General features: G+C 37.8%; 1 protein-coding gene across 1 annotated transcript; it reads right to left on the reverse strand.

Annotated features, from left to right (window-relative positions):
* Positions 1 to 228: 228 nt before the first annotated feature.
* On the reverse strand, positions 229 to 7,611 carry zgc:174863 (uncharacterized protein LOC100136852 homolog). Its single transcript, XM_058777743.1, has 7 exons — positions 7,490 to 7,611; positions 6,119 to 6,189; positions 5,440 to 5,751; positions 4,988 to 5,305; positions 4,384 to 4,509; positions 2,760 to 2,811; positions 229 to 2,608 (listed from the first exon to the last, which is right to left on the reverse strand). The coding sequence occupies exons 2-7, from the start codon at positions 6,180 to 6,182 to the stop codon at positions 2,587 to 2,589; spliced, it is 894 nt and encodes a 297-aa protein (XP_058633726.1). The 5' UTR covers positions 6,183 to 6,189; positions 7,490 to 7,611; the 3' UTR covers positions 229 to 2,586.
* Positions 7,612 to 16,334: the final 8,723 nt, after the last annotated feature.

Below are 16,334 nucleotides of genomic sequence, written 5' to 3' on the forward strand. Positions count from 1 at the left end.
AGGTTTGGAATGACATGAAGGTGAGTAAATGATAACAGAATTTTCATTTTTGAGGTGAACTATTTATTTAATGCTGACAGTAACCGTACCACTTGTGAGACAAATGTCAGAAGACTTATTTCTTTGCACAAATAATGGCATATGTTACATCTATGAGGCCATGAGGATTACGTTGTTGTAATTGTGAAAATAGTAGCAAAAGTAATACACAAATGCAGCTTGTCAGAATCAGAATCAGAAAGAGCTTTATTGCCAAGTGTGCTTACACACACACGGAATTTGTCTTGGCGACAGAAGCTTCCAGGTCACAGACAGGATGACATGTGACAAAACACAGATAACAAAATAAAGAAGTGAAAACAATAGATAGACAAAAAGACAATAGGGAGCTAAATTAGTCAAGCTTTCATTTTCAGATAAGAACAGGAAAATGGCAGACAAGTGTTTCAAAGCTGGCAAAAGCTATGAGCTGAGTGACTGTTTCATCTAACACAGTCAGACCCAGCAGTGAAATGTTTTTTGTTTTTGTTTTGTTTTTATACGGGAAGTACCTGTGAACAAATCAAAAGAAATGTATTCAGCCTTTTCTAAAGCTCATATTAACAAAATGAAGTTTCTGAAAAATCCACAGTCTGGTCTCATGAAGCCAAGTCAATCATTTTGGATCTAACAGCACCCAGGGGAGCAGTACAGTCAGAAGTTCCCGGTTCCCACAGTGAAGTCCGGTGGTAGTAAAGTTCTTATAAAGGCATTTCTGAGTCCAGAAAGTGTGGGGGAATTGTGCTTTACCAATGGTTAATGGATTCACAGATGTAATGCACAATTTTAAAACAGAAGATGCTACCCTCATCTCATTTTCTGAATTGTTTGTCACTTTTTTCAACATGTCTTGAGAAGTTATTCTGGTGCAGCTTCACAAAACCAACAAGGTACATTGGAAAATTAAAAGTACTTAGCTAGCAACACTTGTGGAACAGAGAAATAAAAGAGTAAAAAGGAAAACCAGTCCTTTATTATGCCAACACGTTTGTAAACATACCTTTATCAGGACTGAAAAAATACATAAGCTCCATTCAAATACAAACAAAGACATGTTGCATTGAATCGAGGGTGTAACTCATCTTTGCAACCCTTCATTTAAGCAAAATTGCCTAATTTACTTAATTCGAAAATTATGATATTTCTCTTTTTATTAAGTATGTTTAAAATATTTAAATGTTGATCGGCCCACAAATTGTAGGGTAACAGTGATAATTAAGAAATAGAAATGCAGTATGTGTTTATATTCAGAAAGGGTGTACTCATTTACGCTGTTCTGTATTATTAACTCTTAGTATTATCAATAGACAATGCATTAATTTAAGTTAACATATGAGACCTTATTTGTCAAGGGGTTACCAAATAACCATTAAAAAACTAGGTCTAAAAAGAAACTAGGTCAGTTAGTTATACTGTAAAACTACTAGAATGTTATAAATTGTTCCATGGAAGATACCCCACTGCCTCATGTTTTTAACAAGATAGCAAGAAGACAAAATGTCTTTTTTTTTTTTATTACAGTAAGGTTAAAAACAAAACAAGAAATACAAAAGTGCTCAAAGATTCAAGCTCTCGCCGCAGGTTACATTTTACAAACATGCATATCTTTCTTAGTTTTATTCCAAATCAAGAGAGAAAACACACACATCCTTGATCCTGACCCCTCCTACTTCAAAACCACAGCATTCCTTGTATTAACAGAAACTGTTCCTCTTATTTGTACATAGTTTTATTCACAGTTGCTGTACTTGCTGAAAAATCTCCACACTAGAAATCATGCATCATTCACTTCACTTTTAAATGAATAGAATCTGAAAATTAAAGGTGAATTATCATTGAGGTGAAGCGTTAGTGACCAGTGATCCAATCGCAGCAGTACAGACACAATTGCATAAAATTTTATGTGCATTAACATTATGAATGTTTGATGTAGAAAGCTGAGAAGCTAAATTTAATTCAGATATATTTGTATAATGCTTACTTAATAAGCATTAATATTGTTACTAATATTGACAGACATTTCCCAGTAACAAAACAGTTTTTATAAAAGTAGATTTAGATTTGGATATTATTCCTATTGCTGGAAATTATAGCTGTCATTTTGTTAAATTTGTTAAAGTAACCTTGAATAATGATTTGTGATTTCTGACCAGGTTTAAGAAAAAAGAAACAGTAATAACATTGCTTGTTATTGTTTGTATAAGCTGGTTACTGTTATAAAGTCATTGACATATTTAACCAATTTTACATTAACCTTGACAGCCAAAAAAAAAAAAGAAATTTTTCCTATTTTCAGTGACTCTCCAAGTAACTCTTTAATAAATCTCTGTGTAGATAAATGTAATAAAACATTGATGTAGACATCAATTTGACAGTTATTAGTGTACATTATCTCTAAACCCACATTTGATTGTAAATGCAAAGAGAACTGATTAAGTCAGTCATTACTCCAACAGCTGCCATTTTCCTCATGGCTTCACTTTTGTTTCAGTCAAATGGCTGCTGCACTGACCTCAGTATGAAAATCAAGGCTTATAGTTTCAGTTTCTACTGCTGAGGCTTCTCAAGACTAAAATAAAAAGACAAACAGAAAGTGAAAATTTCAGTCATATAACTGAACTTAAAGGCCATAACAAATAAACACACTATTAAGTAATATTAAACCATGTGCAGTATTGTTTTGATCTAAGCCTAAACACAAATGTGAACTGTGGGCCTACCTGCTGTCACCATTTTCCAGATCATCCTCATCAGGCCTTCCTGATTCATAACCTATTTAATAACAACATTTCATATATTAATCATTGATAAGAACATTTTAAATGTATTAGCTCAGTCTATACAGCTGCATTTGTTTCCAGTCACAGGGGTTGCACAAGTTACAGCACTTTAAGTGCCAGGTGCAAGCCCAGAAAAAGAGAGTCGCGTCAGAAAGGATAATTAGCTTAAAACCTGTTCCAGATAAACTATGCAGATAATCCACTCCAGCATTCCTTCATATGAGCAGCCGAAAAAGAGTAAGAGTGAGAGTGATAGTAAGAGAGAGAGAGAGAGAGAGTTTCCCATGTGTATCAGAACGACCCAGACTTTCTGTACTTTCCCACAAAATATGCTTTCAGATAAATCTAAATAGATTGTAACTCATATTAAACATCTGGCTGGAAAAGCGAAACAAATTATCCCCATGGAGAAACAATTCCAATGTGCAACTAACAGGCCCAGTTGAAACAGAAACAAAAAAGTCTTACAGAAAAGATGTTTAACCAAACACCACTTTTAAGAATAAAAAAAATCACACAATTTTAACATACTTAAAATAGGCTGGGCAGAAGGTCGTCTACCATCTATGAATAAATATAGGGCAAAATCATGATATCACTTCTGAATGACAAACCTATATTTATAAATAGCTTTAAAGGGGATGTTTAATGTTATTTCATGCATTCTGACTTATTTACACTATTGGATTCTCATGCTAAACATGACCAAAGTCTCAAAAAACGAGTTAGTCGTGCTGTGCCAAAGACACTCCTTCAGGCTTTGTATAAGTTTTTTTTTTATTTTATTTTTTATATGACATCATAAAGGGCAGAATTCCTTATATGGGCATTTCTCCCAGAAGAGCGCATACACACATCAACCAGAGCGAGAGCAAGAGCACGTCCATCATAGTTAATTTAAGTCCATAAAGTTTTTGTGCCTCTTTTAGTTATGTCCACGTCACAGCATGCAGATGATCGCTTCACAAAAGTTGCACTTGCTCGTGACTCTTTTCGGACACTTTTCGTAGAGAAGTGGTACAACTTTATCCGTCTTTTATAAATCTGATAAAACTAAAGACTCTTGGGAGATATGAAGGATTCAATACTACTCTATAGGTACTCAAGATTAACATGAGATTGGCAGAAACTGTGTTCATAAGTAAAGAATTGTAGAGAAGTGAAAAGATCACATCACAAAATCTAAGTCAAGAAACATAGAGAAGTGAAAAGATCACTTCACAAAACGTAGTTGACTGCAGTTTAACCAAAACAAACTCATGGCAGTCATACTGTGTCTAAATACATTTAGCAAATCATGATAAGGAAGTAAGACTGTGCTATTTGATGTCTTTCAGTAACACAAGCATTCCCTGATACAAGCACTGCTGAGGCTTGTTCTTTCTAAATTTAAGCATGGCCACACTTCCTCTTTGACAGCCATATAAGTAAGCAAATAAAAAGCCTGTGTTACAGAAATCCCTCCTGCGCACTTAAGTACTGAAATGTGTATGTAATATAAAATAAGAGTAAATATAAGTAGTTAGTTTGTTACCCTTAGAATGAATGTTAAAGGTATACTCACCTTTAGCTCTTCCTTTTCTGAAACACAACAGAGCAAACAGCAGGCCGACAATAAGCGATCCAATGACCATCACACCAGCGACAATGTTTGTTGTATTAGATCCGGAAGAATGCTCGTTAACATCACCTGGAAAAACAAAATACATACAATTCAGACCAGCACAGATTCTCCCTGACAGTGTTGTAAAAATATACTACTTACTACAAGATTATCTTCAGTACAACTGGCAGTTTTAGAACTTAGCAACCTGAGATACCTCTAGTAGACTATTGTGTTGCAGTGTCAGTCCTTTATTGCACTACTGTAAATTGCATTGCTAAGAAAAATATAGACTCCAATGATACCAGTGAAATTGTACAATATAATACAATACAATTCCAATCTCAGTGTGCTTTTTCTCAAAACTTTCATTTTGAGAATACATTTCTTCACACCCGAAATATAATTATGTAAACACTCCTTAAATGGTGCTACTGCCAACTCTGAGTTGGCATACGTCTAGACATAATAGTAGATCTTTTCAGCAGATCATCTTTGTTGCACAAACTGCTTGCTATGTAAAATAAGCACTAATAGAGATAATAAGAAAATTAAGCTTAATTACTTCTTGCAGATGTGATCTCCAGTGTGTTGTCTCCATCTTGTTCGTATTTGCTATTAAAGACGATGCATCTAAATGGTGCCAGGTCCAAGTTGATAGTCTTGAAAGCCAGTTTGCTAGACAAAGCCACAGATTTTACACCGCTGATGTCCTTGGGGGCTTTTGTCAGCTCTGAATTCACTGTCCAGTTGGTTCCAGAACGGTCAAACCAATGGATGAAGCCTTCTGGGTATCCGTCAGTAGCATTGCAGTAAAGGCTGACAGGTCCTCCATCTGTTACATGTTCAGGCCATGTGCTTGTGACGGGATTTTTGTACTTCGCTTTATTGAGAAAGAACAAAACAATGAGTACCAAGATTCTTGCAGGGCAGTCTGCTTGTATGTATTTTTAGTCATATGTATAGTTTTATATGTTAGTTTTATAGTTTTATATGACTAAAGAAATTGAATCTCACCTTCGACACTGATGCTAAGTTGTACTTCTTTATCACCACTGTTCGTTAAAACACGGTACACGTATTTGCCCTCATCAGAAAACATTGTGTTTGAGATTGTCAGAGATGGACCCGCTTTGAAGTTTTCAAGTCTAAAGCGTGGCTCTCCTGATCTTCTTGATTTTTCTTCAGTAAAACATGTCTTGTTCTGTTCAGCTTTTCTTAAAGAAACTGCAACCATGTTAATATTGCTGATGTCTTTGAAAACGCATTTGATAGTTGTGGTCTGAGCAAAAATTCCAACTGTAGGTAGACATTCCAATTCAAACAAATCTGTTGAACACAAAATTACAAACATAAAATTTGGATTGTGGTACTTCAGAGGAAGCAGAACAAATTTCATACAGTTTACATATTTGTAATTAAACAAATGGTCATGGTTTTATACAGGTAAAGTTCTGTTGACAGAATCTGTGACATGCTGTTGATTTACCACAGACAATAATTAACAGTATAATGCACTTTACTTGTATTGAGCCTGGAACATAAACTGCTGTAAGCACAACAGTCATAATCTCTAGTAACATGGGCACAAACATTATTGTGAAAATTATATTGTGTTCCTATTCCTTAAACCCAAAAGTTCCTTTTAACACTCAACAACAGCAAACGCAATTAATCTGTGTATTAAAGCATGTACCTGAATTGAGCCTCACAGCAGGGATGAAGAGAGAAACTACAAGCATAACCTTCACTGAAGACATGATTACTCTGCAATGAAAAGTAAAAAAATAGACTTAACAATAACGATTTGTGTGTGTGTGTGTGTGTGTGTGTGTGAGTGTGTGTAAAAGTTGTATAATGACAAGGGTATACAAGGAGAAGGTGACTTTTCAGGATATTACCCCATGTCCCCACTTTTCAAAACGCTTATAAATCACACAGAATGGAGTGTATTGAAAATCTGAAATAGCACAACGTTTCCTGTAAGGGGTAGGGTTAGGTTGGTGTAGGGCAATAGCAAATACAGTTTGTACAGTATAAAAACCATTACACCTATGGCATGTCCCCATTTTTCACAAAAACAACGTGTGTGTGTGTACTTGTTGAGATTGAACCCTATCTGTAAATTCCTATTGTAAAATTTTGGACTGGGTTTCAGGAAGCATGTACAATGATGTTTACAATAAAACCAAAAAATTAAAATTAAAATTAAAATTCACAGAGGGTAGACAACCTTCCATAAAATTACAGATTACCATCTTAGATTAGATGGTAGAAAATGTCCATAAGTAACTGATTAAAGTTGAAAAGATATAGAAAGATATATTCTTACTGCTGATAGTGATTTCAAAACAAACAAAAAAAAGGATCTGCAAATGTTTCTTTGTGAATTTACATCAATAGCCACATTAAATGAAACATTGCATTTACAGAATTGGTCATTCTCCATAAACTACGGTAGTCTGTTCTGCAGCTTCATTCTAAGTTTTGGCCATATTCTTTGTATTTTCTTAACACATTGTATGTTGTAACATATATAACATCCCAAAACCAAAAGTTGTATATAAAGCTGCCTTGATAATCCTATTGTTTCTTAGCAGAGAACGTTTTGTTTCCTTGTAGCTATAATTCTACTGTTTACAAAGTACTGACTTTATACCACTAAATGACAAATAAGAATAAACAATAGTTCACCGAGCCAGAGTTAAGCCAACTTGTTGAATTTTAGTGTGTTAAAGTGTACTGTTCTCATGAATATGTATTTAAACGCATGCGCACAAACAGGTTTTAGGATATACGTGAACAGTTCCGTGTTTGCATTGATAGAAATTATACCAAATATGTTAAGAGCCATTGCTCACGACAAATAAGCATAAGAGAGAGATACACTTCCTAATGTGCCCAAATCTGCCGCTGTCTTTTGGTTAGCATATTCTAAGCGGTATTTGACCTCATTGTTTATATCAGATTTTACGTAAGGTAAACCATTGCTTATAAAGAGTTCATGCTAACAAATATTAAAATATAACACAATCGGATTTAGACCAAAACAGTAGAGAAAACTTACTGTGTAAATGCTCTTCAAATGGACAAGGAGAGGGAAACACAACCGAACGAAGCATGAAGGACAGGCTTCGTGTAAAACTGAGCTGCTTTCACTTTCAATTTGAATGTTTTAACCACACCTATAGGCTGCTACATAAATTATAGCTACATAGTTTTACATGCAACCCTTTATTATTCCTTTTCAATTCGTTCTTAATAAAATACTGGCGCTATTTCCCCAAAAACACAAATTATATAACCTAGCTATATACAATAAAACCAAATAACAAGTATAATTTTGATGGCAAGTTGCATGGGGCTGTCAATGTTTATTCGTTTGAAGTTCAAAAAATAAGGAGACTTGCCTTAGCATTTTTATTATTAATTAACTCTAACAACTCTGCAATATCGCATAGGTTTTCTTTTCCCTTTACTGTCATCTAAAGGTCGCTTAGAATTAAAGAATTAACTTTTAAGGGTGCTATATAAAAATAAATGTATTATTATTATCATTATTATTATTAAAATATGAGCTATAATAATAATAATAATAATCAACTGAAATAATATATATATATATATATATATATTAAAAATGTAACTGTTAACTGCTTGTGCATATTTGTGCTATTGTTTTATTTTCTCATCTGTGTGGCCCTAGGATGACCCAGAGCTGTACTTTTTCACTAAATATGTTTTGAGTTAAAATCCGAATGATTGTAACAATCAAAAAGATTGCAATTCGTAGAAAACATCTGGCCGGAAGCGTGGGAAACTGGATAGAAAAAAAAAACACATTCCATGCAGCATCTATTCAAAGTCCTTTCAAACTGGCTGTTGAGCTGGGTGTAAAAAGTAATGTTATGTTATATTATATTATATAATGTTATAAATGAAGAGTCCAGATGCAAAAGGCTCTAAGTGCCATCTGAAATTTTCTTCTAAAATGAACATTTTTTCTAAGGTTCCTATATTTATGTTCAGTTATTTCACTTTAATGGCAATGAAAAGAACCTATTCATTGCCACTAAAGTTAAATTACTGAACCTACACATGAGAGCCTGAGAAAAATGCTCATTTTAGAAGAAAATTTCAGATGGAACTTAGAGGCTTTTGCATCTGAACTCTTCAAATATTGTTATATTGTCCTTATCTCCTTACTGAAGTAAACTACAAAACTCTATCTGATCTCAGAAAGCCTAACTTATTTTAGTAGATATAATTAGACTGATTTCTTCATAATATTGTGTACAAAAAGTGCATTGTGCCCAAAATATCTTTAGCACACACATATCTAGATTTTCCAGGTTTAAAAATGACTGATGATTGTAGCCTGGCTGTGACACATATTGCACTTTATTTAATAACTTTGTTTCCTCTTTTGACAGCCTGTAATACAGCCTTTTAACTTTTTTTTTTTTTTTTTAACTAACCTTAATTACATTTGATTGTGAACTGTAACTCCATTTTTCATTTCTGGACATATTAGGACAGTGCTTATACTAGAATACCAGAATTGAACATTGACAAACAAAGCCATAGATTTTCTTAGATTATCTTATAGCCATATAAGATCTTTAGCTTTTTTCATGATTGAATTAACAGCCCAAATAGTTTGATCGGTCAGCCAATGGATGGTACAGCAGCACTGTAAAGGTCAATCTGTTACTTTCAAGCTGTAAGTTTGTAATAGGATCTTTGTACTAGGTTTTAATTGAATGATTTTCAGCCACTCATTTTGAAAGCAAAACTAAGTCTTAAACAACTGACATTTGAATATGAATGTTGTATGAAACTGAAACATAAAGACATTATAAAATTGTCAATTGTTTTACTGTTAGTAGAAATAAAAGTGAAAATTCATTAAGAATGAATCGTGCCCACTGATACCACAGTTTACCGTCAGTGTGAATGTTTGCTTTTGTAAATAAGACCCATCTAAAGGATGTCTGTTCGGGCTGAAAATAATACAATACTCCATACAAATGCATAAGTCTGTATCAAATCAGATTAGACTGTTGCTGCACCCACTCCAGTTTTGTTCATAGCAAAACTGAAACATGTAGACATGGGTGGTTTTGGCTTTTTAACAACACCCATAAAATAAAAATGCCAGATATTAAAATTTTAGTTGGAAGTACTTCTATATGTGCTCTGTTTCCCTGCAAAAAGACAATCCATATGATATTTTACGGGGTTTTAGGGCACCCCCAACAATAAGCAAGCTATGAAATAATTTGACACAGAATAAATAATTGAGAGTATTTGCAGTGGAGGATTCATTCAAGACTTAAACATGAATCTCATTATGGTGTGCTATACGTTAAATGTTTAAAATCTTTATTTGTTGTTGTTGTTGTTGTCATCTTTCGCTTTTGTTAAAGACACTTTTAATCTTAATCTATTTATCTTGATATATATACAAATATAAAGGCATGCTTATAATGTTCTGCAATTAAAATTAAAACGTGGTCCTGAGGGATGCACAGGGAATCTACTGAAAGGAACACAGCCATACATTCAAAATAAAATTACTTGTAGGATTTACTTGATAAAATCTTCATAACATAGCATAGCACTAATACATTTTAAGCAGCCTGGTTTAAGTTTTACTGCTACTGCTCTGTATAATTTACCTGTTATTGTGAAGTGAAATACACTTACAAAGAAAATAAGTAACTTTAGCTTGGCTAGTAAAAGTTCAAGTATTTTTTACTTAATTGGCAATACTTTGATTTTACTCAATATAGCACTGAATTAATGTTACGTGTTTGCCCTTCTAGTTTCCTGTTTGCCCTTATTTGGTTTTGTTCAAATAATCATCGTTTATCATTCCCACCTGATTTGCATTTATTATCTTGTTTGCTCCTTTGTTCCTTTTCCTTTATAAGTCCTGAGTTTTCTTTAGTCCTTGTCTGAGCTTAATGTTGTTAAATGGAATAAGTGTGTTGAAGCGTATTAAAAAAAAAAAATCTGTTTCATTACTCCTTCGTCGTGCATCCCTTTTATCTACAACCACAACCGGTAGCAATTAAACCAAATGACCGTGATTTTAATGGTAAAAAACTGTGAAAAAGCTACGGTAAAAACCTGTTAAATAGTTAACGGTAAGTTCGCCTAATATATACGGTGAAATACTGCTTTTGGAAGTGAAAAAGAATGTAAAATTTACAGGGAAAAACCGTAAATTGACGTTCCCAGAATTCTCTGCGTTTCAAATTTTGTTTGAATTTGATGTATTTCTTTGAAATAACTAGGTTTCCCTTTCGAGGGAACTTCGAACTGTGTCCTTTAAGGGTCGCTATGGGGAACGCCGTCAGCGTGACCCGTGTCTGAAGCATATATACAAAAACACCACGGCTGTATCCGAAATCGCCCCCTATACGCTCATTCACTATTCCCTACATTAGTCCACTCATACAGTTCACTTGAAGGAGTGAATGAAAACGAGTGAGTGAATTCGGACACTCGGTGCACCGGAAGGACTGCCGCTTTTGCATAGTTTGCTTGCTGTTTAATAATCATTTGAAACAGGCAGCTCCAGTAGTAAGATTGAAGGATTTATCTTGAACTCTGTCATGGAAATTATGTATAAACCCTAATAGTCAATTTACAATTAATTTGTACCTTTGTTGTATTACGCCGTGGACGAGCGCTTCTAAAATTAATGAATGGATGATTCAGCTGCGGGCGCCATCTTTTGGCGAGACGCGGGAATTCATTCGGCGCGACTCTCACAGTACATTATGGGGATTCTCTAGCCGTTGAGTGTACATCGGTTGTACACTCATTTTTGCGGTGCATTGTGGGATTGAATGAGTGCAATCAAGAACATCCACTATGGTTTCGAATACCACTTAAAATGGCTGTCCACTCAAATAGTGCACTATTTGAGGGTATAGGGGACGATTTCGGATACAGCCCACATGTTGGCCAGCGACAGCCTATGACGACACTACCGGCAGGACCACAGTATAAAGGGGCGCCGGGAAAATACGTCATTCTCTTCTTCATCTTCATTGACTGTTTTGTTTGAAGCGTGTATTCTACAGGTAGGAAACGATTTTCTGCTATGGCGAGCACTAGCAAGGCGTTTAAGAGATGTGTGCGTCCGTGTCCTCGTTATTTGACACCTGATGACACACACGATCTTTGCGTCTTTTTGTTTGGGTGAGGAGCACGCACGCGATGTCCTCAAGGGGCAATCTGCGTGCACTGTGAGCTTTTTTCTATGAGAAAGCTCCCCTCTCGTCTGTCTCTCTTTTCGAGGAAGGAGGGACAGCTGTCTGCTTCCCGCGGCTCAAGACCCACTACTGCTGAGGCACGGAGGAGAATGAGCTCATGGGGCACGCAGGCGGAGCTGGCTCATGAGTTAGAGAGGGGGCTTTCCTTCTCGCGCTCGTCGGCCGCGAACGAGAGTGAGTCGCTGGATGATGATGATGTGATCTCTCTGACATCATCTGATCCAGCGGCTAGTGCTTGGCTGGGTTATGCCCAGGAAGAGCAGGAGATGTCTGAGGGTGAAGAAGTTGAGACTGAGCCCTCTCAATCCTCCTGCCCTGAGTATGACGAGCTGTTGGAGGTTATGGAACGTGCCAAGCGGGCCAAGATGGTGGCGCTTTCTGGCCATAGCCCCCCAGCTCGAGTGAGCCTTCCATTTCTTCCTGATCTCCATGCGGAGGTTGAGAGGGAATGGAAAAAGCCCTTTTCCTCTTGCGTTCATAGGTTTCAGCATACCAGTTATGCTAACATTGAGGGGATGCGTGAAAACCACTATGAGGGGATGCCCCCTGTGGAAGAGACGCTGGCCAGCTATCTCTCTGTGGGCGAGACATCCTCTCTCAAGGCTCCCTCCTTGCCATCTAGGCCCTTCAGGAAACATCTCACTTAAATGGCAGGGCATACGCAGCAACAGGTCAGGCTGTTGCTTCGTTGCACACGATGCCGGTGCTTCAGGCATACCAGGCTAATCTGTTGAAGGACCTGGATAAGTGTCAGGGCTTGTCACCTGATGAAGTTGCTGAGCTGCGCCGCACCATGGATTTGGCTCTCCGTGCAACTAAGCAGGCCGCCACTGCTACAGAATGGGCACGTCTATGGCGGCCATGGTGGTAACGGAGAGACATCTGTGGGTGAATCTGGCAGATGTTGGGAAGAAAGAGAAGGGCTTTCTTCTCGATGCACCAGTCTCGCCTTCCGAGCTTTTCGGTACCTCCGCCGAGACGGTGGTCGAGAAATTTAGGAAGGCGAAGGCTTCCAAGAAGGTCCAGGTCTGATCCCGAACAACACAGGGGTCCTGGCCCATCTCCATCTGGGGATCAGAGATGGGCACAGAAGGCTAGTGTCGTGACTCGTGCCCCTCCCCCGCCTGCGGGCAGGGCTAGAGGGAGGCGCGGGTCAAAGAGAGGTAGGCAAGACCTGAGGGAGGTGATCCAGACAAGGCGTTCTCAATGCTCTCGTCCGGACTAGAGTAAGAATTGAACATCTACTCCCTTCCCTCGGGGGGCCTGTCATCAGCCCTTATCTTCCCCTCTCTAATTCCCCTGCAACCACCATATTATTACACCTGACCGAGGTTGGGTGGGGACCAAAATAGAAACCTGCACTTTAAAATCATTGCAGTCTCCATGCTGAACTTATGATGTTTTGGTTAAGTTCTATGTTTCATAGAAACTACCTTACTGATGGTCTGGACCTGACTCTTCGGATTTCGCCTCCGGGACTGATCTCATGCGCAGGAACCATGGATGGGTGAGTACGAATCCAGTTCTACGGTTCACTGGTATTTATGTGTTCCACTCTTGCAACACTGCAGTTCCAGGACCTGCGGGTCTTTTTACTTCAGTTTCTATGGTTTGAGAAGGTGCATGGCTATCTGAGGATATCTATGTGCTAGCTTAGGGACTGCTCCCCTTCCAAGGGTTTTTAAGTAGCAATCTCCCTGAGCCCTTGCCTAGAGTGTGCGTCTCCCCTGTCTGAGTTTCCTCTCTTTCTGAGAGCTGAGTTCTCTGCTCCTTAGAGCTCTGTGATAGAACCCCCCACCCCCCCACTATTGAGGGTCACCTATGAGCATGCCGCCCCCTTCTGAGCGTCTGAGATCCCTCTCATGCTGAGAGTTGAGTTCTCTGCTCTCCAGAGCTATGTTGTTGGTCGAGCTAGCATCTCTACCCTCACCACTGAGGGTCACCTATGAGCATGCCGCTCCCATCTGAGCGTCTGAGATCCCTCTCATGCTGAGAGTTGAGTTCTCCGCTCTCCAGAACGGTGTTTCAAATCCATGTTATGGTAAGTGCGCACGCTAGTCTCTGTGCACTTTCTGAAAGCCACGTTGTGGTAAGATCGCACACCAAGTGTTTTGCGATCTTTCTAAAATCCTGTATGGTATGGGTTACACGCTGCGGCTGCGTGCCCTTTCTTTGAGTCGGTCAGGTCCCGGTTTTCACCTTGGGCCCCACTCTACCTATGTATCCCCAGTGATACTGACTTGCACAGGGTGTTGCTACCAAGGATCTGTTGAGGCAATTCCTTCAGCGAACTTATGCAGAGCAAGCAGTAGCCCCTGGGTGGCAGGCCAAGACCTAGTTACTATCCTAGGCGCTTTGGTCGTATCCCCTTAAAGGAATCTCTGCTTCTGATTCTGATTCTGGGGTATGCAGCTCAGGTTTTGGCCGAAGGGGATAATGTCACTGACAGCCGTCGAACCGTCCCAGGGGCAACTCCCTTAGCCGGGTAGAGTTGGTACTTAGTGCTTGCCTTTTGTGCTTGGCTTGCACACCCCTCAGCATGGTGGCATGGATATTCCGTTCCCCATAGCGATCCCTAGAGGACGCAGTTCGAAGTTCCCTTGAAAGGGAATGTCTCAGGTTACATATGTAACCATGGTTCCCTGAGTAGGGAACGAGACACTGCGTCCTCTAGGCTTGGTGCCATGCTTCAGACGAAGAAGTAAATGACGTATTTTCCCGGCACCCCTTTATACTGTGGTCGTGCTGGTAGTGTCGTCATAGGCTGTCACCGGCCAACATGTGGTGTTTTTGTATATATGCTTCAGACACAGGTCACACTGACAGCGTTCCCCATAGCGACCCCTAGAGGACGCAGTGTCTTGTTCTCTACTCAGGGAACTATGGTTACATATGTAACCTGAGACGTTCTTCTTAGTTTTTTCTTATCAGTTATGTTTATTAGGGTTGTATGTTACATCTAATGTTGTTAAATTAATGTGTATTGCATATTTCAGTTTAATGAGTCTCACCATGATGATGTTTAGTGCTTGTGTGAATGACACTGCACCTTCTATATTTGTTATTATTTAAAAGCTGCTTGTGATGGGCTTTGGTTCATGTGATTCATCACCTTCTGCATTTGGTGGTTATAAGTGTATTTAAAAGCTACAAAACAGATTTCAGTACTTCAATAGGTCGGTATATTAACATTACATCAGTTAATGAAATTACGGTATTTAACTGTAAATTTAAGTTAAAACCTAAAATGTTTCTACCGTATATTTTATGATAGAATTCCAGCAACCACAGCTGCCAGTTTTTTTTACCCGTAAATTTTACAGAATTGTTTTTTACAGTGAGCGCTTTAAAGTGTATGTGTTCTAAGCAAACATCTAAGCAAATAATACAATAGATATCATGTAGACGCCATATCTGCATAATCATTGTAGCAATGCGGCACTGACTCAAACACAGAGACTTCAATATTTGGTACACAATACACAATGACAATTTACTTCACCACAGAATCTTTTTTATCAGTATAAAGCAATGTGGTGACATGCTTAATTTAATAAAATAAAACAAGCTTATTTTTCTTGCTAAATATCCTTGCAATTAATGTTCAGTAAATTAAGCATTTATTTCACAGGGCACTTCCATAGCAGAAGAGACTGACAAATGGTTTATGCCTCTGTTTAATGCACTTTTGACACTCTCTATAGTATGTATTTGTTTCTTTGGACCAGTTCCTCACAAAGCCACGAGAATGTACTCTCACAGCTGCAAATTTACATTTGGGGGTGGACTGAGAAGGATTCATTCATTCCAAGAATTCTGAAGGCAAATTATGACATTTTCATATGGGGATTGACATTTGGGATTTGTGAACTTCTACACATAAACTTGCAGAATAATGATCTTTTCACTGATGTTATGTCCTCACTGGTTTTCACTCTTACTCTCCTGGGCTTCTAATCACTTCCATCCATCTTCATCCTGCCTTCTGCTTTGAGTGCTCTTGTTTGCCCTTTCTGGTGTTGATCACTGTGCTCTTGTTTATATTTTCCATGTTGTTTCATTGTATTTTTTTTTGTAAGTCCAGCAGCTGGGTTCATCATAACAACTTGTGTTTTACGCCTACCTGACAGAAGACTAGATCAACAAATTAAACCCAGCAGTATCTGAGTTCCAACAGTCCCCTGGTTTCTCATAACGTGTTTGCAAATTGACAAATGCCTTTATTCCATGGCAGTAAATAGAGGCAAAGTCTTAAAATAAGTGCTGTATAAAGCATACATTGGTTTTTAACCAGATTCTCAACCAACAATTGTTTTGTTTTTGTTTTTGCTCCCACTGTCTGGAAAAACTAAAAAACAACCACAGAACCACACAAACTACAAATATTATACCTGGCTAGGAAAAATGTCCTCAACATTTACAGGTGCTGGTCATATAATTAGAATATCATCAAAAAGTTGATTTATTTCACTAATTCCATTCAAAAAGTGAAACTTGTATATTATATTCATTCATTACACACAGACTGATATATTTCAAATGTTTATTTTTTATTTTATTTTGATGATTAGAGCTTACAGCTCATGAAAGTCAAAAATCAGTATCTCAAAATATTAGAATATT

The sequence above is a fragment of the Onychostoma macrolepis genome, chromosome 06 (genome assembly GCF_012432095.1).
Source record: "Onychostoma macrolepis isolate SWU-2019 chromosome 06, ASM1243209v1, whole genome shotgun sequence".
Classification (NCBI taxonomy): domain Eukaryota; kingdom Metazoa; phylum Chordata; class Actinopteri; order Cypriniformes; family Cyprinidae; genus Onychostoma; species Onychostoma macrolepis.

Bases quoted from the DNA above. Each gene is read 5' to 3' on its own strand.
- zgc:174863 (XM_058777743.1), bottom strand. From the start codon at position 6,182: ATGTCTTCAGTGAAGGTTATGCTTGTAGTTTCTCTCTTCATCCCTGCT. The intron at 2,812-4,383 runs GTGAGTATACCT...GTTATTAAATAG, and splicing joins CAGAAAAGGAAGAGCTAAAG to GTTATGAATCAGGAAGGCCT. The intron at 2,609-2,759 runs GTAGGCCCACAG...TTTTTATTTTAG, and splicing joins CTGGAAAATGGTGACAGCAG to TCTTGAGAAGCCTCAGCAGT.